Raw genomic sequence first — 21,216 nt, forward strand, 5'->3', positions numbered from 1 at the left:
GGATACATGAGTAAGACTTGGCTAGCCTGGCCAACATGGGATATCTGTCATTGTTAGCCTTCCACCACAGTAATGGGTTTTCTTCCTTGGCAAGGCTCTTTTCTCCACTAGTATGTGAGGACTACGTTCCTCACTTGGGTGTGAACATCCTCAGCTTTGCCTACTTTATCCTCTTCTTCACCATCAGAACCAAGGAGTGAGTCAAGTACAGTGGCTAGAGGTGTTGATTCAGTAGCTGTAGTATCGGTGGAAGTAACACTGCAACTGCCATGCTGCCGCACATCCATCTTCCTTCTCTCTTCAAGTGCCATTGTTTGCACATTAGTTTGAACATGTACGACTTCATCAGGTGAAAGAAACTTCAGTTTCCTAAATCTTGGGTCAAGGACCATCGCAAGAATCACTGTGTTTGGTGCTCTGAGAAAGCAGTATCCCTTTTCCATTTCTCCTGCAACTGCTGCACAGCAGTGAGCTGGAAAGCCCGCAGCAGGGCTGACTCGTAGGCCGCACTCTGGGTGGACTTCAACAGCCCCTTCACAAGTGGAGGTATTGCAGATATTGTTGCATATTTCTGTCCACTCATGAACACAGCGACGCATTCAAAAGGCTTGAGGACTGTTGAAAGCTCTTCCAGCAGGCTCCACTGGTCTGGTTTCAGATCCAGGTACCTTTTGCCTCTGTGTGACAGAGCTGTCGGACAGTGTTGCTGTTACAGGCCACCTTTGCTCAAGCATTCGGCTTATCATATAGAATGTGCTATTTCACCTTGTGCTTATGTCTTGAACAAGGCTGTGCTCAGGTGTGGCCATTTGTTGTTGTTTTTCTCTGAGCTTACTGCTGGCTAGCTCGCTTTTCTTAATTTTCTTGCAGCCCAGACAGCTTTTTCAATGCTTGGATGCTTTAACACAGCATTGATCACAAGTTGCAAAGTATGGCCAGTGAAACAGACAGAAGACCACCCATGCTTCTCCTCCAGGATATTTGCTGCAGCCACAATATTAACACCATTGTCAAGGACTATGGCAATGATGTTGCTAGGAGGAACTTCAAATCTGGCCACTACCTGCTCCAACCACTCTAATCTGTGATGGAGTGGCATGTAACACCAAGGTAGGCTTCAGTTGCTACACTTGTCCATACCTCAATGGTGAGAGCAAGTTTGCTGTAGTTGGTGTTATTGCAGTCTTCACTTCCTTGAATGTCTTCATATTTTCTCTTCAGAATCAGAAATCAGAATCAGAAAGGGATTTATTCGCCATGAAAGTTTGCACAGACAAGGAATTTGCTTTGGCAGGAAGGTGCATACAATAAACATATACCTAAAATTTTAATATGTGGACTAACTATACTAAGGGTACATAAACTAGCAGTACTAAGTGGGATAAATATAAGTTGCCGTAAATTACAATATAAAAATACAAAAATACAAATATTACAAAAAATACAAATGTACAAGATACCATGTTGTGGTGCAGTGCAAAAGCAGAGTGTTTTAAGCAATAAGTCATTTGAGTCAGTGTGGTCCCTTGGCCTTGTTGAAGAGGCCAACAGCGGAAGGGAAGAAACTGTTTTTGTGGCGTGAGGTATTGGTCCTGATAGACCGCAGCCTTCTGCCGGAGGGGAGTGACTGAAACAGGGAGTGTCCAGGGTGGGAGGAGTCGGCCACAATCTTCCTCGCTCGCCTCAGGGTCCTCGAGGTGTGCAGGTCCTCGAGGGTAGGCAGATTGCAGCCAATCACCTTCTCAGCAGTACGGATGATACGCTGCAGTCTGCTCTTGTCCTTGGCAGTGGCAGCAGCGTACCAGACGGTGATGGAGGAGGTGAGGATGGACTCAATGATGGCTGAGTAGAAGTGCACCATCATTGTCTTTGTCAGGTTGAACTTCTTCAGCTGCCGAAGGAAGTACATCCTCTGTTGTGCTTTCTTGATGAGGGAGCTGATGTTCAGTTCCCACTTGAGGTCCTGGGAGAGGATAGTGCCCAGGAAGCGGAAGGACTCCACAGTGTTGACTGGGGAGTCACACAGGGTGATGGGGGTGAGTGGGGCTGTGTTCCTCCTGAAGTCCACAACCATCTCCACTGTCTTAAGAGCATTGAGCTCTAAGTTGTTCTGGCTGCACCAGGTCACCAGGTTGGCCGCTTCCCACCTATAATCAGACTCGTCTCCACCAGAGATGAGCCCAATCGTCCGCCGTGGTGTCGTCCGCAAACTTCAGGAGTTTGACGGACGGATGACTGGAGGTGCAACTGTTGGTGTACAGGGAGAAGAGCAGAGGAGCAGAGCTCTCTTCATGAGCTTTGTGAAGTGGGTCCTGGAGGGCAGAGTGTAACCAGGGTTCAAGGTGTGGATCCTTTTAGTGAAGCCGTCATCTTCAACCATCGACAGAGGCCTCATGTCAGTGGCAAGCATGTTGAGGATACTATCCGTCAAGACAGCGGCTTTCTGTGGTGTACATGATGCATTTCCCATTAGTTTTCTTTACATGCTGTTGTAATAACTACTGACGTTAGAAAAACAACACCACCACACCAGGGGCCCGTTCTCCATACGTCGCTAACTCAGTTAGCTGGATTTGATTGTTGACGATTTGTCATTATCTTGGATTGTTCGGTTCTTCGAAGTTCATCCTGGACTTGCTGTCATAGCAACAGGTCCGTAATGATTAGATTGAGGCTTTACAAGCAGAGGTGATACAGGAAGTCTGTCACAGACATGTCTTGTCCATTTTTACTACAGGAACCTGTTGCAGAAGGTGCAAGAATAATTAGCAGAATTTAACATGAAACCAAATTAATTGCTCATTGCGTGATAGGCTCCTTAAGCACAGCGCGATATTATGCTAGCCTATACTTTTTGAGAGGATAGCCTATCGTTTTTTTGTGAGGGTGTCATTTACATAATACATTTGTTGAAACCACATCATATGACATTAAAGATGATAAATGAAAAGATTAAAGTATGAAAATAAAATAAAACATAGGCCTAGCTTACTGTAATAAGCGATACAACGCATCATTCCTCTACATTTAATTTGGTCTGTTACTTTTTGCCAGCCCTCTTTCTTGGATTTTGCAGACTTTGAGGTCTTCCCTGGCGTTCTGATAAGCCATAGACTTATGTGAGCAGCCAATAGCAGCGTTGCTGATCAAGGTTTCTATCGATACATACCCCATATTTTAGACCAACGTATAACTCAATCCAGCTATAGAAATCATAAACAACAAGTATGTTCGAAGAACCGAATTAGCCAGATCATGATAAGCAAGATGATGTCATCTTGGATGTGTCATTTGATCTCGGATGTAATAAGCGACGTACGGAGAACGGGCCCCAGATCTAGCTTGACCGGAAACAAAACAGGCACGCCGCACACACGTGTTTGGGCTTGCGAGCCGGCTAAAGAGTAGTAGTTCAATGTTACGTTTTAAGTGGATGACGAGCGCGAGACACCGAAATGGATGCCAATAAAGTTGCCAAATGGTTCCATTGACAAGACCAAAGTGATCTGTGTGTTTTGTCGTTGTGAACTGAGCTATCATCGCAGCACGTCCAGTCTGAAACACCACTTGATGGCCAAGCACACAGCTGATGCGAGTTCTCCGCCCCCTCATCAAAGCCAGGCGATTGCAATGTTAGGTGCGTTCGACATGGACTAACTTCATGCAGCGCCGCAGCAGGCGGCTTGACTTGAAACAGTGAATTCTGGTTAGACTTTTTGTCCGACGTGAGACGGCGTCAAGGCTAGGTCACTGTGACGTAGCCCTCAAAGTACCGTGAGATCGATTCGAGAACTGCCGGCTGTGTAGCTAAGCGCATTTTCTCAAGAGCAACTGCACGGGTTCTAATGACGACACAGCTATTTCATGATTGGCCAGACTTTTGTAATTATTCTGACACCTTCAGTTTCGCCAAAGCTCAAATCCGGACCAAACAGTTTAACCCTTGTGTTATCTTCGGGTCATTCTGACCCATCAGTCATTGTGACCCACCGTCGTATTGCGACAAATTTACCTCATACAAAAACAAAGTGAAGCATTTTCTTTTAACTGTCGGGCTGTCTCAGACCCCCCACATTGGAATGGTTAAAAGAAAATTATTTTTATTTGTTTTTGTATTGGGTAAACACAACGATGGTTCATTATGAACCTTTGGGTCATGTGACCCGAAGGCAGCACAAGGGTTAATTGAATACAAAATTAGTTTAAGAAAGGGTTTTAGTCCGCCTCTTCACTAACGGACTAAGTTTAATTATAAATAAAGTAAAGTAAGCAAACAGCGCTTGATCGGCCATGACTGACGTCAACGCAGCAAACCATGAGAAGCTGGAATGTCCGACTTCACAGAGCCGTTTTTAACTCCTCCCCGACTTCAAGCGGCTACTCTCGCCGGTCGTTTCATGCAGCCGCAGTCCATGTCGAAGGTACACACAAACACTCGAAGCTTCTTCATTAAATTATTTCCATCATTGTAGTAAGTGCAAGTTAAGTTCATTTATACACCACATTTAAAACAGCTTAAGATGACCAAGTGCTATAAAATAACTTTAAAAAGTATGACACACAAATATATCTGTCAACAATAACCAATATGGGACAAAGCACTGAATACATGACAACAGATTGGAAAATTAATGGGCCAAAAAAGGCGAGTGAATAAAAATGTGTCTTTAGTCTTGCAAACTATACCACCTCTATTTTACTACTGTTAATAACGAGCTAACTTGTCATGCTTGTTAAGCTGGATAACGAGTAAAGACCAGCACGAGAAGAGCTACCGGAGGGACGTTCCGTTCCTCACTTCAAAACGGAACAAAAGTAGGATTCTGTAGTAACTTACCCTGCTGTTGAACTCCCTTCCTCCTCATCAAGGACACCAACATGTTTACGTTTTAGGTGCTGAATCATCATTGTGGTGCTCCCGTGCCATGCCATGTCGCAAAAGCGATTACATTTTGTGTGAAATGCTCCCACACCTTGGATGACTTAGGTCGTACTGATTCATCTGCCTCCCCCATGTGTTTCAGACAACGTTACGGGTCTCTCCGATGGTCTTTCCTCTACCTCCACTCCTCTGTTTTTTTAATTATTTTTTGCTTTTATTTATTTTTTACTCTGCTTTGCGCTCAACTCTCAAATGTTTTATTATACTCAAACATCTCTGGGACTTATTGAGTGGCGTAATAGTCGCGCAACACAACAAATCGATAATGAAATGAGTTGCCAACTCTTTTAATAATCGAATGTTATCAATGTTATTGATTTGTTGTTGCAGCCCTAATAGATGTATATAAAACTGTTCTGCAACAATGCTTAGGTGGTACATGTCAAAGTAACACCCACATGAATGGCAGGACCCAAGGTTTCCCAGCAGAACATTGCCCAAAGCAACACACTGCCTCCACCAGCTTGCCATAGTGCATACTGGCACCAAATGTTCCCCAGGTAAGCGACACACACATACCCAGCCATCCACATGGTGTAAAGAAAACATGATTCATCAGACCAGGCCACCTTCTTCCACTGCTCCGTGGTCCATTTCTGATGCCAACGTGCCCATAAAGGCAATTTCGGCAGTGGACAGGGGTCAGTATGGGCACCCTGACTGGTCTGCGGCTACACAGCCCCATATGCAACAAACTGCAATTCACTGTGTGTTCTGACAACTTTCTATCAGAACCAGCATAAACTTTTTCTGCAATTTGAGCTACAGTAGCTTGTCTGTTGGATCGGACCACATTGGCCAGCCTTTGCTTCCCACGTGCATCAATGAGCCTTGGTTGCCCAGGACCCTGTCGCTGGTTCACCGCTTTTCCATCCTTGGACCACTTTTCTGACCACTGCAGTGGGAACACCCCACAAGAACTGCAGTTTTGGAGATGCTCTGACCCAATTGTCAAGCCATCAGAATTTGTCCCTTGTCAACGTCACTCAAATCCTTATGCTTGCCCATTTTCACTGCTTCTATCAACTTTGAGGACAAAATGTTAACTTTCATGCCTTATATATCCCACCCACTGACAGGTGCCATGATAACAAGATTATCAGCATTATTCACTTCACCTGTCAGTAGTCATAATGTTATGTCTGATCAGTGTATGTGAAAAAGGGCTGTGGTGCCCATCCACACCTGCGGGGAGGGCCCTTTCCCCCTCCAGGACCAGGCTGACAGGAGCTGTGACAAGTTGCTTGGCGCCTGGGTTGAGGTTGAGCAGGGCGAAGGGGCACAAAACCCCATCCGTGGAAAGTATCAGCAGGGTGGGCACAGGGGGCAGAGTTTTCTCATCCGCTGGAGAGGCACAAACAAGGAAGAAGAAATTTGGTCAGATATGGGTTGTGGAGATTAAGCATCTCATATGCAGTTAGGCACTCACTCTCACAGTGTTTCCCCTACCATTGTTTAGGAGGGGTAGCCCACCCCCCACAAAAAACAACCTCCCGCCCCCCTAAAAGACTGATATTCATATATTCAAAAAAACGGGCGTTAAATTAATTTGTGTCATATGTTTGCACAACATTTCCCTTGTTATTTACACCTGATCGCCTGTCGATGAGTACACTAGATCCTCTGGCAGCGACTATTTGCATAAATTTACCTAGTCGCTCCTCGCGCGTGGCTCCATGTGGTGCAGGGAATCCACTTAATGATCGCAGTACTTCTGCATATTGCATAAGCCAGGTCCGGAAGCTAGCAGTTTACATTTAGCAGACGCTCTTATCCAGAGCAGTTACACTAGTTCTCTTACACAAAATGCCGTTTTTTAGTTTGGGGTGATGATTCCAAAATGACAATTAGCAGTGAACATAGGATTCTATGTCGCTGTCCTTCAAGCAAGAGGGAAAAGGGGTTCAAATTGTTTGTTTCGATCTACATTGACAATTACGAAGGTATGGTTGATTTAACTCACAGTAAATGCTGCTAGCTATCAGTAGCTAGCTAGCTATCACTAGCTAACAGATTTGAGCAGTAACATTAACTAGGCTAGCTAGTAAATTTTTTGCTACTTTATAATGTACTGAATTATGCATGGTGGGTCAGGTGGCTGAGCGGTTAGGGAATCGGGCTAGTAATCAGAAGGTTGCCGGTTCGATTCCCCGCCGTTAAAAATTACGTTGTGTCCTTGGGCAAGGCACTTCACCTTACTTGCCTCGGGGGAATGTCACTGTACTTACTGTAAGTTGCTCTGGATAAGAGCGTCTGCTAAATGAATAAATGTAAATTATATATGATTGTCAGCGTGCTTACTATTAATGTTAACAGATAATAATTGCTCTGTCATATGTTCTGGAATCTGGAAACGGGAGAGATCGCCGTTAGGGAGACTAGTTCTAGACCTGGCCTATTTTTTTCCCCAGAAATAAGTAATAGTCAATTAGTATTTACTTACTTGAATATACTGTGCTAGCTGTGTTATGCTAGCTAGTTTTGTTTTGACTTGCAACATACTGATGTTGCTCGTCCACAAATGACCTAATAATCGCATAGAATAGGGTTAGTTTCTTTTGCTACATTTACATTTGTTCATTTAGCAGACGCTTTTATCCAAAGCAACTTACAAGAGAGAGCTTTACAAAAAGTGCATAGGTCAATGATCATAAACAACGAGAACAACATTGCGGGTAGCCAAAACATGAAGCATACATTGTGAAAAGCAAATAAGTGCCAATGGGTAGAACCAAAAGAGCATGTAGTTAAACAAATTACAATTAAACAACATGATGCGTGCCTAAGTGTGCATTCATGTACACAGAAGGAACAAAATCACACGTGCTTGCACAAAAACCTACACATGACAGAAAGCTAGACACCAGGGTGGTATTCGTCGTAGCTCGCTAAGCGGTTTAGCGAGCTAATTTTCAGGCTAAGATAAAAAACGCCCCTCTTTTTGGTTCGTGGAAGCAACTTTCGATAAATCACCATAGTAACATATCAATTAGCACTAACCTGCTCCAGAGCAGGCTAACGTAAGTGTAGCTGGATAAGCTTGCCACACCCCCGGAAAATAACATGGCAGCTCCCTTTTTGAGAGACCCAGTTGACCAAGGAGCTATATTTTAGTTCGATTAGCTTTCCATACCAATAGAGTTCTTCGCGATTGCCAAGATCCTTTATTTCACACGGATGAGTTCTTGTTTGAGCGATATCAATTCAGCCGACAAGGACTCATTTATTTGCAAGACCTTCTCGGGCCGTACATTGCAAATATATCACACGCCGCAGCAAGCTTTATGCTTTATTATGAGCTTATGCTGCTGTATGTGAATATGTAACGCTATGTTTTACGAAATGTCTTGTCTTATCTGTTGTGCCTGTGCTTTTTATATGTTTCACTGTGGGAGAGTGGGAAACGTCATATCGATTCCTTTTTATGTCTTGACATGTGAAGAATTGACAATAAAGCTACTTGAAACTTTAACTGTGCTTCAGACTGCATAGCCTTGAGTTTTTTTGCGTCAGGTAGGCTATAGGCTACATTTTTATACAGTATAGGCGATGCAGAAAACATTGGCAAAGCCGCAGCATGCGTTGCTGTAAGAAAAGTGTACTTGGCGCTTAACCAGCTGATGAATCAATTCATCATATTCCCTGGCCATGTCCCAGTCAATGACATCAAAGAGGGATTTACACATATGCCTACATGCATATACACATATATAGTACATGATATAAGCGCAGTAGCTTACATATATCCTCATAATTGTCTATGAATTCGTATCAATTAGATACTCCTTGGCCTTGTTTTTATTTAGCCTACTTATTCTGAAAGAGTTGAGATCATTATTTTCGCTAGCAAGATCTCATTCGATTATTAATTTCCATTAAGCCTATACCAGCAGGCACAATTAAAGAAATGTGATCTGATTGATTGGGGTAATGAGGCACTTAAGATGAGCCTATACATTTCCCCAAAACTTTCGCATTTAGCTTATCTGCAATTGTTTCCCAAGCTGCTTGTTTTGCTCTGGCAGCGGTGGCGGTGTTTGACTTAGCCATGATAATATGCTTATTGTCTTCTTAGAGACTCATTATAATAGTTTGCTCGGATGGCAACAATAGCCTATCACCGCTCTCTCTTTCGTCTTTTCCGCCATCATACCGTTAAAAAAATCACGGTTTTGGTGATCGACCTTTCCTGCCTTTTGAAGTAGGACGTGCACGTGCAATTTCCCTGATAAGTTTAGCCTGATTGAAATTAACCACATGATTTGGATGCGGATCAACCGTTGACGAACCGATATTTGCTGTTCTCACTCATCTCGCTAATGTTAACGGGCTAAAGGGACAATTGATTAACTTAGCTTCAACTCTTACGACGAACGGGGCCCTGGTCATTAAGAAAGGCAGAAAGAGACAATGACTAAAAACATGATTTGTATGTGCAATAACCTAATTTAAAGGGTTAGGTTTATCAACAACTTTCAGTTGTAAGACAACTAATCTGTGTGGTCTGCTATGGCCCTGAGACTTGCAAAGACACAAACGAGAATATGAGGTGAGGGCTTACAGAGGATGAGGGAAGGTGTGAGGGGAGAAGGAGAGAGAAGAGGAGAGTATGCTCCTCAGCATTCTTAGGCATTGTTGATGTTTTCAGGCCATTTTAATGCGTAGGCTACATAAACACATACAAACCCCTCTTAATATCTCACTTGAAACAAAGGAGTTTGATTACAATTACAATACAATAGATAGAAAGCACTGATTAAATTGCCACTGGTTAGGGTCTTGAAAAATGGGAAACAAGACTAAAACAACAGCAACAGTGTTGTTAACCCTATGTGACTGCATGCCTGCAACACAAGCACTAATAAAGCAGCTTAATCATCATTCCTTTCACAGGCTCAGAAAACACTGCATTCACCGTAGTAGCGCATACATAATATTATGAGCACAGGCTGCGGAATCATGCTGCAGCCACTGCATCTATGGATGTACTGCAGCTAGCCTGACAAGATAATAGTAATAATAATAATTAATATTTATAATGCACTTTATATTTAGCTACAAATCTCAAAGTGCTACAGGTTAAAAACAAGAAAAAAAAAAGATGCTTAATTTAAATGAGACGCTAAACGTTGATATCATAGACACATTTTCACCATTTCACACCAAATCTATTTCCACAGATCTAATGTGTTACCCTTGTAGGGTCATGGCAAGTAAACATTAGGGGTGGAACGGAACACTGAAGTCACGGTTCGGTTCATACCGCGGTTCAGACATCACGGTTCGGTACGAGTTCGGTACAACGGAAAAGCAAAACAAACCAGGTTCCTCTACGAGTGAACACAGGCGCATTGAAGATGACGTAAATTCCGATTGCGTCACAATTTTTTTGGGCCCTATTTGTATGTGTATCTAATGGCTGGTTAAGCACTGTAGGGAGGAGAAGTTTTTTTTTTGTCTCGTTCCAGTGATTGGCACACCTAGGTGATGGCGTCGGATATTCTTAGTCATTTATCACACGCCAGATGCATTATATGCGTTAGCATGTTAGATGTATTTCCACTCACATACCCCACAACCATTGACGTGCGGTGATGTCAGTAAGAGGCTAGGCACTGAGTTATGAAAGTCAGATTACCTAATTACCAAATTTTTGGAATAAAATCGATCTTGGAGAAATTCCTCAACTCCGTGATATCGGCAGACACCGCTGCTTTCATTTTGACTTGAATTTTGCGGGGATTACGCTTACAATGTAGCTGGTGTAATGACATTAGCTGCGCAAATGTCCAGTAATATCTCGATTTTAATTGGTCCATGTTTGATACGTAACGTAGGTGATTACTGGCATACGTGCAAAGGCACAGCAGTTGTGCTTTTCAACGTACATGTTGAAGAATAGGCCTACAGGATCGAAGTGCGCAAGTGAGTTTTTCGCTTGTCGTCCGCAGCGAACGGACAGGAAAAGCACTGCTTATTCTACAAATGTTTTGGTATTTGATTATGCGTAACCGCTACATTTGTCGCCTAATGTCTAAACAATTGGAATAACACACATTGCATCTATAAATCACAAGAACAAACAGCAAAAATACAAATACAAGTTTATTAAATAAAATTATTTAATAAAAATGTTTACGTTTGAATTTTGGCAGGTTAGGCAGTGCCTACCTTGCCTACCCAGACTGCTCGTCACTGCCCACAATGCCGACGCACAGTGCTTGTCTTATCCACCACTCTCGCCTGTACTACTGTAACTGCATGGGAAACCAAAGTTTTCCCAAACTTGCAATCTTAAAAAGGCCGGCGGGTCCTCTATCTCTCGTGGGTCGCCACCACTCGCCATACTCGTCCTTAGTGCTGCTAGTTAGCCTATCTCTGACTCACGGCGGCGCCAATCAGAGCTTCAGAGCTACAGATTAGATGTCCCTAAAGAACACGAGTATCTAACAGTAGTTCTGCATTACCTTAATTAATTTGCACGCAAGTTTTATTTATTTTTATACTGTGTATTCTCCGTGTAATTTCATGCACCGAACCACGACGCCCGTACCGTACGGTTTGGTACGAATACATGTACCGTTCCACCCCTAGTAAACATGTAGGCTTTTTTTGTTTGTTTTGTTTTTAAGGACACTGAACAGTTTTCCAAAATTCACTGTAGGGGGGAAGGGATTGAGGGAGGTAAAGTGCTACTTACTGATGTGTATCTGCTGTTGGCTGGTGTAGTCTATGGCTAAACCCAGAGGCAGTGTGTCGTCGTTGGTCTGGGTGACAGGCAGCTCTCCTCGACTGGCATCCTCTAGCAGCCACAGTTCCCAATTAGTCTTGAGGGGACAAAGACATGGCGATCATGCAAACATGAGCAACCAATTAGTTTTCTGTGGCACTCTTGGTCATGTTGGCTGCAAATTGGCCATTACGTGGAATTCTCACGGACAAGATATGTGGTTGGACAAGAGTTACTAGTTTTGAATGATATGGGAATTTAACAAGACAATATTTATGTAGTGTAAAGTCACCTTATCCTCTTGCTTGGCAATGATGCTGACTTCAATGGAGGCTGCAGATGCAGCAAAAACAATGCCCCTACAAGAGAAAGACAGTTATGCCTTGATCATGCTCACCACATGGTTAGTTCCCACTTTTAGGACTGTTCCATTTTGTTTTCCTTGTACAGAGGAAGTTAAAATCAAGTACACCGTAATAAATTATCCATAGTAGAAGTACAAAATAATATTTGGTCTAGTGGGTGAGCCTTACCAGTCTTCAATGTAGCTAAGAAAGTAGTGGTGCTGCCTCTCGGTACAGGTACCATACACCAGGTCATTGAAGTTGAGGTACCTCTCTTCCCTCTTATCCTCTTTTTTCTGTAAAAAAATAAAATCATCTGTGATTCACTAACAATTATTTTGGTAATATTAGCAGAAAAAACTAACTCATGTCACTTTGGTCAACATGAGAGCGGAGAAGAACTCTTTACTCACTGGCAGGGACACAACCACCAATTCTGGGGGGGTCTCGGGGGAGCCGTCAGCAGCAGCGTATGCCACAGCAAACATATACGTACTCAGCCACAGCACGTCGAGCACTGAGTGAAGAGAGTTGAGATTGTCATTTATCTGTTATTATTGTAGAGGGGTCCCATTTGGTTGGTACCACTTTCTCAAAATACCTGTCCAAGTATATGAAGGAATTATTCTATCATGGATATGTATACAAAATGGCCAAAACTATGTGGACACCTGACAATGACACCTATGTGAACTCGGACATCCCATTATGCTTGTGGATACAGTTGGGACACTGGTGAGTGATTTAACAGATGGTAGGCGATTTTATTGCGCAATGCACTTTAGCACTAGGCAGCCCTGTGAGTTTGCGTTGGTCTACAGCTGGGCTGGGCTCTTGTAGCTGGGCTCTTGCTGTTCCTAGATGCTTCCACTTTTATAGCACTTAGTTGACCGGAGCAGATCTAATAGGGCAGAAATCTCAAACTGACTTTCGGCAAAGGTGGCATCCTATGACAGTGCCACCTTTAAAGTCACTGAGATCTTTATAGTCCAGTCATTTTAAGCTAAAATGGGGGTCAACCTAGGACAAATTGCAACAGAAAACTCAACTGATTTTGTATCCTCAATGTGTCCTGGGTAAGGAAATATGTTGTGGTATTTATGCAAATAGGCACATACATTATTATGCAGCGTTTGTGCATGTTACCAAAACAATAAAAAAAACTTGTAATACATTTTTTGTTTGTCTTAATGTAAGTATTCAACTCATTAATTTTCATGGTGATATCTAAAGGTAATTTATTTTAGCCTATCCTATAGGCTATATTTTGGTCTTTTTCTAAACTTTCCCCTAATGGTATTCTTCGGGGCTTTGTTTTTTCCTTACTCGGGACATATTGAAGATACAAAACCAGTTGAGTTTGCTTCTGTTGCAATTTCTCCTACCTTTTTTCATAAAATGACTTTCCTACTAGTACAACAGATTGTACCAATGTTTGTCTATGGAGATTCCATGGTTATGTACAGCATTGTATGCATATGTGAGCAATGGGTGTAGCTGAAACATCTGAATTCAGTAATTAGTGGGGGTGACCACATACACTATATGGGCAGAAGTATACAGTTCTTCCACAGTCTTCTCTACTTAGCTTACCTTTGACAGGGTTGTCAGAGCTGTAAAAGCTTGGACATGGGATGACTTTCTTTTCCTGCAGTGTCTGGTTGGGACAGCAAAAATACAAGTCTGACACAAATAATTGCTTCACTGTGAGTGTAGACCCATATAATGCAGTATCTCAGTTGGAAGAAACGTACCGGAGTATACTGGCTGACGGTGGCGTTCATTTTTCCCACAGCTACTTGCTTTCCTTTGGGACTCCAACATACTAAATGACACAGAATATGGCATTAGGGGATACATCTCAAAGGTCAATGTCAATAACTTAATTCATTTTATGAATCTAAACTAAAATGTAAGCACCACAGTATACGACAGAGAGGCAATGATACATGAAAATAAATACAGCAGACGTAGGATAGATGTATATAAAAATGTGTAAACTCCCAAAAAAAAGTTCGGAAACGTTATTTCAGTCGATTATTCTTACATTTACATGTTACATTTAGTCATTTAGCAGACGCTTTTATCCAGCGCGACTTACAGTAAGTACAGGGACATTCTCCCCGAGGCAAGTAGGGTGAAGTGCCTTTCCCAAGGACACAACATCAAACCAAATCGAACCAACAACCTTCTGATTAAAAGCCTGACTCCCTAACCGCTCAGCCATCGGACTCCCTATTCCCCCGGATTCTTCCCCTTCAATATATCAATGTATCCCTTCAATGTATTTTATATTGTTGGAAAGCCTGATTAGTCACCTTTACAACGAGGTACAACTTGTAAGGATTGTGCGTTCGTGGAATGAGCAACACAGCTAACCGTGTGGGTAGCGGCCCAAATAAATGTACCAAAAACCCCTGCAATATTCTTAATAATACCAACAAAACCACTAACCCTAACAAGTGTCAAATAATGAGTCTGTAAATAGGGAAGTCACTTACGGCATGTAATGCCCACAACAGAGGGGAGCTGGGCCTGAATTGTGGCACTGCCAGTCACCTCTACCACCATCATACTGCCGTCAGATAGACAGGATGCCAGGATTGACGCCTGCACAGGGTTCCATTTCAGGTCCTGGACACAAGTGCCGAGGCACGCTGCAGGTCTCAATGATGCAAATGGTAACTTTTGGGGTCTGGCCTGAAGAGAGGTGTCAAAAAACATGGGTCTTGGACCAGGTATACAAATAAAATAAAAGATATGGATTCTTTCATCCTTTTACAGGTAGGCCTACAAGCTAACAAACTATGGTTAACAATGACTTCAATTGAGATAACACACAGCCAAGAGAAAGTGTAAACCTTGTTTCATACATTAGGTATGCACGATATATCGGCAGCCATATCGGTATTGAACGATGTTTATTTTTGTGTCATCGGTCTGATAAGAATTGTCAATTAATTATGGATTCTTTCCGCCCGTTGAACCACTTATTTTTTCTGTCAGGCAATATATTTTATTTATATGAAAGAAAGTCGGCCATAAGAATGTACAGTGCTCAGCGTAAATGAGTACACCCCTTTTGAAAAGTAACATTTTAAACTATCTCAATGAACACAAAAACAATATCTCAATGAACACAAAAACAATAGTCCAAAATGTTTAATATAACATCTATTTAACTTAACATGAAAGTAAAGTTAATTATATAATTTAGAACACACATTTCAGTGTTACTAAAATTTGGGTGATGCAAAAATGATTACACCCCACAACAAGTAGAGCACATCTAGTACTTTGTATGGCCTCCATGATTGTTAATGACAGCACCAAGTCTTCAGGGCATGGAATGAACAATCTGGCGACATTTTGCAACTTCCATCTTTTTTCATTCTTCAAGAATGCCTTCTTGGATGCTGGATGGAGAGTGATGCTCAACTTCTCTCTTCAGAATTCCCCATAGGTGTTCGATTGGGTTCAGATCAAGAGACATACTTGGCCACTGAATCACTTTTACCCTGTTTTTCTTCAAAAATCCAACAGTGGCCTTAGATGTTTGTTTAGGATCATTGTCATGTTGGAAAAGTACACGACGACCAAGGGCACGGAGTGATGGTAGCATCTTCTCTTTCAGTATAGAGCAGTACATCTGTGAATTCATGATGCCATCAATGAAATGCAGCTCCCCGACACTAGCAGCAGTCATGCAGCCCCACATAAGGATACTGCCACCACCATGTTACACTGTAGGCACCATGCATTTTTCTTTGTATTCCTCACCTTTGCGACGCCATACAGTTTTTAAGCCATCAGTTCCAAAAATATTTATCTTGGTCTCATCACTCCAGAGCATAGCATCCCAGTAGTCTTCATCTTTGTCAGCATGGGCCCTGGCAAACTCTAGGCGGGTTTTTTTTGTGCCTGGCCTTTCGGAGAGGCTTCTTTCATGGACGGCACCCATGCATGCCATTCCTCTGCAGTGTACGCCGTATGGTGTCACGGGAAATAGTCACCCCAGTTTGTCTTTCTACTTCCTTAGATAACTTGCATGCCGATTTTCTTCAACCCTTCTCATCAGAAGATGCTCCTGGCGACGTGTTAACTTCCGTGGATGATCTGGACATCTGAGTTAGTTGCAGTTCCATCCTTTTAAAAATGTTGTACCACTTTTGCTACAGTATTCTGACTGGGAGTCAGATGGCTGAGCAGTGAGGGAATCGGGCTAGTAATCCGAAAGTTGCCAGTTCGATTCCCGGTCATGCCAACTGACGTTGTGTCCTTGGGCAAGGCACTTCACCCTACTTGCCTCGGGGAATGTCCCTGTACTTACTGTAAGTCGCTCTGGATAAGAGCGTCTGCTAAATGACTAAATGTAAATGTGATAAGTAAAGCTTTGCTGATCTTCTTGTAGCCTTCACCTTTCTGGTGTGGAGAAATTATTTTCTTTCTCAGGTCTTGTGACATACCTCTTCCATGTGGTGCCATTGCTGACAGCATAAAATGGGAAGTAGCCTAACACCCTTTTATAGGCAACTGTCTGCTGGACACCTGTGGATTTAATAATTACTCACCTGTGGTTGAATTCTTGTTAAAATACACATTTGTAGTCTAAAATGTTGCTTTGCGCCACTCAGTGGGATGTCCTCATTTTTGCATCACCCTAATTTGAGTTAACCTGAAAAATGTGTATTCTAAATTATATAATTAACTTTACTGATCATTTGGGTAAAAGAAAGGTGTTTTATGCAGTTAAGGTTTTTTTAAGCAGTTGTCCACTGCCTTTTGTTTTTGAAATCAGGCTTGTATTTATCGGCATGTATTGGTTATCAGCTTCCAAATATAAAGAGTTATCGGTATCGGCCAAAATGTCATATCCGTCCCATAGGCACTGTGTGACCTTCAAAGGTTATGCATCTTTATTCTGTGCGAAATCGTTTTGTAGCATGTAATATTTAGCAACAACAACAGATGAACCTGTTCTTATAGAAATCTGTGTGGCATAATTTGGGGATTTGACCTTGTTGATAAAGATGCGGACATCATAGAAAGCCAGCAAGAGGCCAGACTCCTCTGACATTCCACACACTGACAGAGTGAGCTCATCACTGCTAAGAGCCAAGTGGTGCAGGGGCAACTCCACAGGAACCTCCACCAGTGCAGCGATTCCCTCCACTTCAAGGGAAAATAAAAGGAGACAAAAGGGAAAAAAAGGGTAGAAAAGAGAGCGAAACAGAGCAATTGAGTAACATCAGTTTCAATGCCTGTAAAGTGACAATAAAATGTTAGTTTGTCACACCACAGAAAAGTGTTCCTAACCACCCAGACAAATTTGAATGATAAAAAACAAATTCTTACAAAATTGTTTCAGCCCCACCCAAAAAAACCTGAACACCAATTTTGAGAAACTGTTTAAAGACCCGGTAAAGTTAATTGATTTAGTCTAAACACCAAAAACTTTTAAATGTATTACTTAAACACATTACAAAGACTCAAGTATGTAGTACTGAATTGTGGCGTTAGACCATTAAACAGTTTTGCAACGTGTGTTCAGGATTTTTTGGGCAGGGCTGAAATCATGTCTCGATGACGCAATGGAGGCACTGAGCTAAGTTACACTTTAGTAACAAGACCGCATAAACTGTTATTAAAACTAATAAACGTATTCATTGTTAGCCTAATGTTATTTGGCTGAATCATGCTAGTTACATATCGATAACATGCTTGCATTCTCGGTTGCAGACCGAGAAGGACAAGCTGGCAACCAGGGAATCAATGTCCTCTAAATTTGACTGTCGGCTGGGCTAGCGAGCTTGCAGTGGCACAGAACAGTCATGTAATGTGACAAGACTGAACTTATACAAGTATAAAAACACACCAGGGACACTGACATCGGCAACCCTGCACCATGTATTATTATTTTAATGTAATCTTTCAATCAGGCTCGTCACATAACGTAACTTTGTTCTGAACAGGACTGGGTGTGCAGCCACACACAATAAGTTTCTCCATCTTGAAACTGAAACCTAGAAATGTTTACCATTACCAACGGTTGCAGATCAGATTGGCCAACGCTAGCGTTTAACGCTCCTCATTTACATAAAGTTGAGACATTTCCAACTCGCAACACTCCGCTCGCCTTCCCACAATGCCCTGCGCGGAAATGAACTGAAAGCCAACGCCCCGCGCCGCCCGCTCCGCTGTAGTGGACACAAACTATTACGCCTGGGAAACACTGGCTGCGAAGCGCCACAATCGGCTACGAATGGCGCAAAGCTGTTCTCACCAGACGCACATTATTTTGCGCGGGACACCAAGCCTTTCACCTCTGAGCTGTCCTTTTTCACATCTAACATGGTACATCAACATGGCATAGATTATATTTAGGAAACGTGTTATTCCAACAGCTGCCCCAACAGCATCCCAGCATTGATCCTTCTTTACGTTGTCCTTGTAAAATTGGTGCTGGGGGTCATACAACTCCCTGTGCTTGTCACTTCGAGAATTAATTTGATGACGTCCATCTCCTTGAATTTCGCCGCTGATTTTCAAAATCGACTAGGGGGTTCTCTCTCGGTATTTCTGCACGCGTGTGTGTTGTGTGCAACGCGTGACAACTCGTTTCTCTCTGCCAATAGACAGACCGTTCAGAAAAAACTACGGGCATCAGTGGCAGTCCTAGCACATTTGGCGCCCCGGGAAAGGTTTTCCCCTGCATCAAATAATATGGTGTATTATATCATCCTGCAGCCGATTTCGCAAGCGTCTCGCAGAAAAATTCAACCAGCTGCCGAAACAATAGCTGCAGGGCGCGAGCCAATCGCGTGCTTCGCAGCGCCACGGAGCCTGTGTGGACGTTCCAATTTGATAACATGGGCTCCGGAAGAAATAATTGGGCGCTTCCATTAGCTTCGCAGCTCATCGCAGCGCTTTGCAGCCAGTGTTTCCCAGGCGTTACGAACATCTTTCTGGTGTGACAAACTCAGAACACATTTGTCACTTTACAGGGACTTTAACCGTCCAACCCCAATTCAGTACTACATAGTTCAGTATTTGTAATGTGGTTAAGCAATACATTTCTAAAATGTTTATTTTCAAATTCACTTTAGCCAAATATAATGCAACACAACCTGAACCTAATAAGCACACTAGTAAAACTGTTGTACTTATGAGTTTGAAAAAGCAAACATTAAAAGATTTGCTGAAAAAATCCCTTACCTATTTCATTGGAGTTGCCCTCAACTTTATCTGCAGCTATAATGTCCCGGGTGAAGTATACTTTCAGTTCTCTTTCGTGTCCAACAAATGTCAGCCCAAATTTGTTGGAGAGGCATAGCAAGTTGGATCTCTCCTTTGGAAGATCTTCGGGGGAGTCGAATACTCTGGTTTTCTTCATTTGCCGGAACTGGAAATCCTACAAAAACAAACTAATTAATGCGCCACTGTCCATGCAATTTGCCGAGCTTTAGCGGTGACCATGGCATGGCTTGTAAACAAACACTTACGAATCGTACTGTATTATAGGCGCAATGAAAAGCTATGTTTTTGTTCTGAAATACATAGATAAGATTAAGACACTTAAGTTCATATGTGTGCGTAACACGTTTAAAAGTGACTCGACTAGAATGTTAGAAGATTTATGGAAAACATGTATAATTTTATGTTTTATCGTATATCGTAAAAATGTTCCAAGTAATATAGTCTATGATTGAATTAGCTAGTTACCTAGCTAAAGTAGCTTGCTATGTACATTGTTGTCAATGTAGAATGTCAAAAGAATAAACTGGTTTTCTAGCTATGCGCTAGCAAGCTAGTTCAGCAACGCAGTAGGCTAGCTGAGAAGGAGTAAGTTGTACCAAAGTAAACATCTATAGTATAAGTTAGGCAACTGCTACCACATTATGTAGCCTCGTATGCTGTTGCTGTTAGTTAGCTAACTGGCATAGGTTCACATGAGGTTCTAGCTTTCTTCCTAACCAAGTTAACTAGCTAGCTAAGGAATCCGTGGAAAAATCCTATAGTTTAACTAGCCTAGCTTGCCACTAATCAGCTGCATTAAATGGCAACTTACCTTCATCTCCCTTTCAGAAGGTGAGTCCGGGTCGTCACTCATGTTAAGTGAGAATATATCTATTTCTTCTGCTGATTCTCGACTTAACGTGGTTTCAGGTGAGAAAACTGCAGATTTCAGACACTGACCGCGCTCTTGGGAACGAACTACTAGGATGTGACGTATAGACTTCGTAGTCTTCTTTTGATGTTATGGCAGATGGCACACAACGTTTAAGAGGTACACCACCGCCACCTACTGTTCGGGAGTGTGAGGCCGGCGTCCTACACTGCCTAAAAAACAAATAGACCCCAGATAACCAAATAGGATAATAGCCTAAATCCTGACCCCCACCCCAGTCTACCGAAGGAAAAAAAGAGCCACCTCCCTACCAGTCCCTTCACCCAATAAACCTTGCAAACCCCAGATTCTCCCTGAAAAACTGTTTTTCCGGTAAAGCTGATCAAAGTCGGCGATGGAGCCACCAAAACAGGGAGTGAGATTATATCTCAGGAAATATTTGCTGAATTGACATCAAACTTGGTACAGGTGCTCGGGATTCTGTTCCAAAGCAGTCCACAAAAGGTTGTGTCATTTAACCGCTAGGGGGCGATCCCGTGTCTGACTCATGTTAAATTGTGATACCAGCTGAATTGATGCGGCCGCCGTTTTGAATGAATGAATAAAACGCTTTTGGTGAATATCAAATACAAAAAATAAAAAAACTGCTTATATTTTTACACAGTAACTGAACTCAGTGATTTACAGCACTTAGAATAGCTCACCAGGATAAATTGGTGTCCTGACAATGGCAACGTCAGAGGTTTGAATCCAGCCAAAGTCAGCAAGGATGTCATGTCTTTGATTCTCTGTTTAGCGAGACTGTAAGCCACTAGCTACCGCTAGTCAAGCTGTATATAGTCAATGCAATCCTCACACAAACTATCAAAATTATTTTAGATTTTCGAATCCGTTTGTCCGGTACAGCCAACGAAATCGTTAGCAGAAAGTTGTGTTGTATTTCAGCAAATCTTTGATGGATTCACACCAAACTTGCCCACGCAAAACCCTCTTCTGAAGATGTCGAAAGTTTCTTCTGGGTCATCTGACCTGCTTGGCCCCCCATTGCTGCTTGCAGCTATATTTCTCATTG

The 21,216-nt window shown here is 42.5% G+C and overlaps 1 protein-coding gene across 2 annotated transcripts in view; it reads right to left on the reverse strand.

Annotated features, from left to right (window-relative positions):
• The window catches only part of nup214 (nucleoporin 214), a 146,038-nt gene extending 125,825 nt beyond the window's left edge, over positions 1-20,213 (reverse strand). For both annotated transcript variants that reach the window (XM_067258008.1, XM_067258007.1), the window contains exons 1-11: positions 20,085-20,213; positions 19,232-19,427; positions 17,034-17,188; positions 14,518-14,716; positions 13,771-13,841; positions 13,610-13,673; positions 12,430-12,533; positions 12,206-12,312; positions 11,965-12,031; positions 11,643-11,769; positions 6,128-6,286 (exon numbers count right to left, since the gene is read on the reverse strand). In XM_067258008.1, coding sequence (XP_067114109.1) covers positions 6,128-6,286; positions 11,643-11,769; positions 11,965-12,031; positions 12,206-12,312; positions 12,430-12,533; positions 13,610-13,673; positions 13,771-13,841; positions 14,518-14,716; positions 17,034-17,188; positions 19,232-19,427; positions 20,085-20,126 — 1,291 coding nt within the window. In that variant the 5' untranslated portion in view covers positions 20,127-20,213. The remainder of the gene's footprint in view (positions 1-6,127; positions 6,287-11,642; positions 11,770-11,964; positions 12,032-12,205; positions 12,313-12,429; positions 12,534-13,609; positions 13,674-13,770; positions 13,842-14,517; positions 14,717-17,033; positions 17,189-19,231; positions 19,428-20,084) is intronic.
• Positions 20,214-21,216: the final 1,003 nt, after the last annotated feature.

Source organism: Osmerus mordax, chromosome 20 (genome assembly GCF_038355195.1).
Source record: "Osmerus mordax isolate fOsmMor3 chromosome 20, fOsmMor3.pri, whole genome shotgun sequence".
Taxonomy (NCBI): domain Eukaryota; kingdom Metazoa; phylum Chordata; class Actinopteri; order Osmeriformes; family Osmeridae; genus Osmerus; species Osmerus mordax.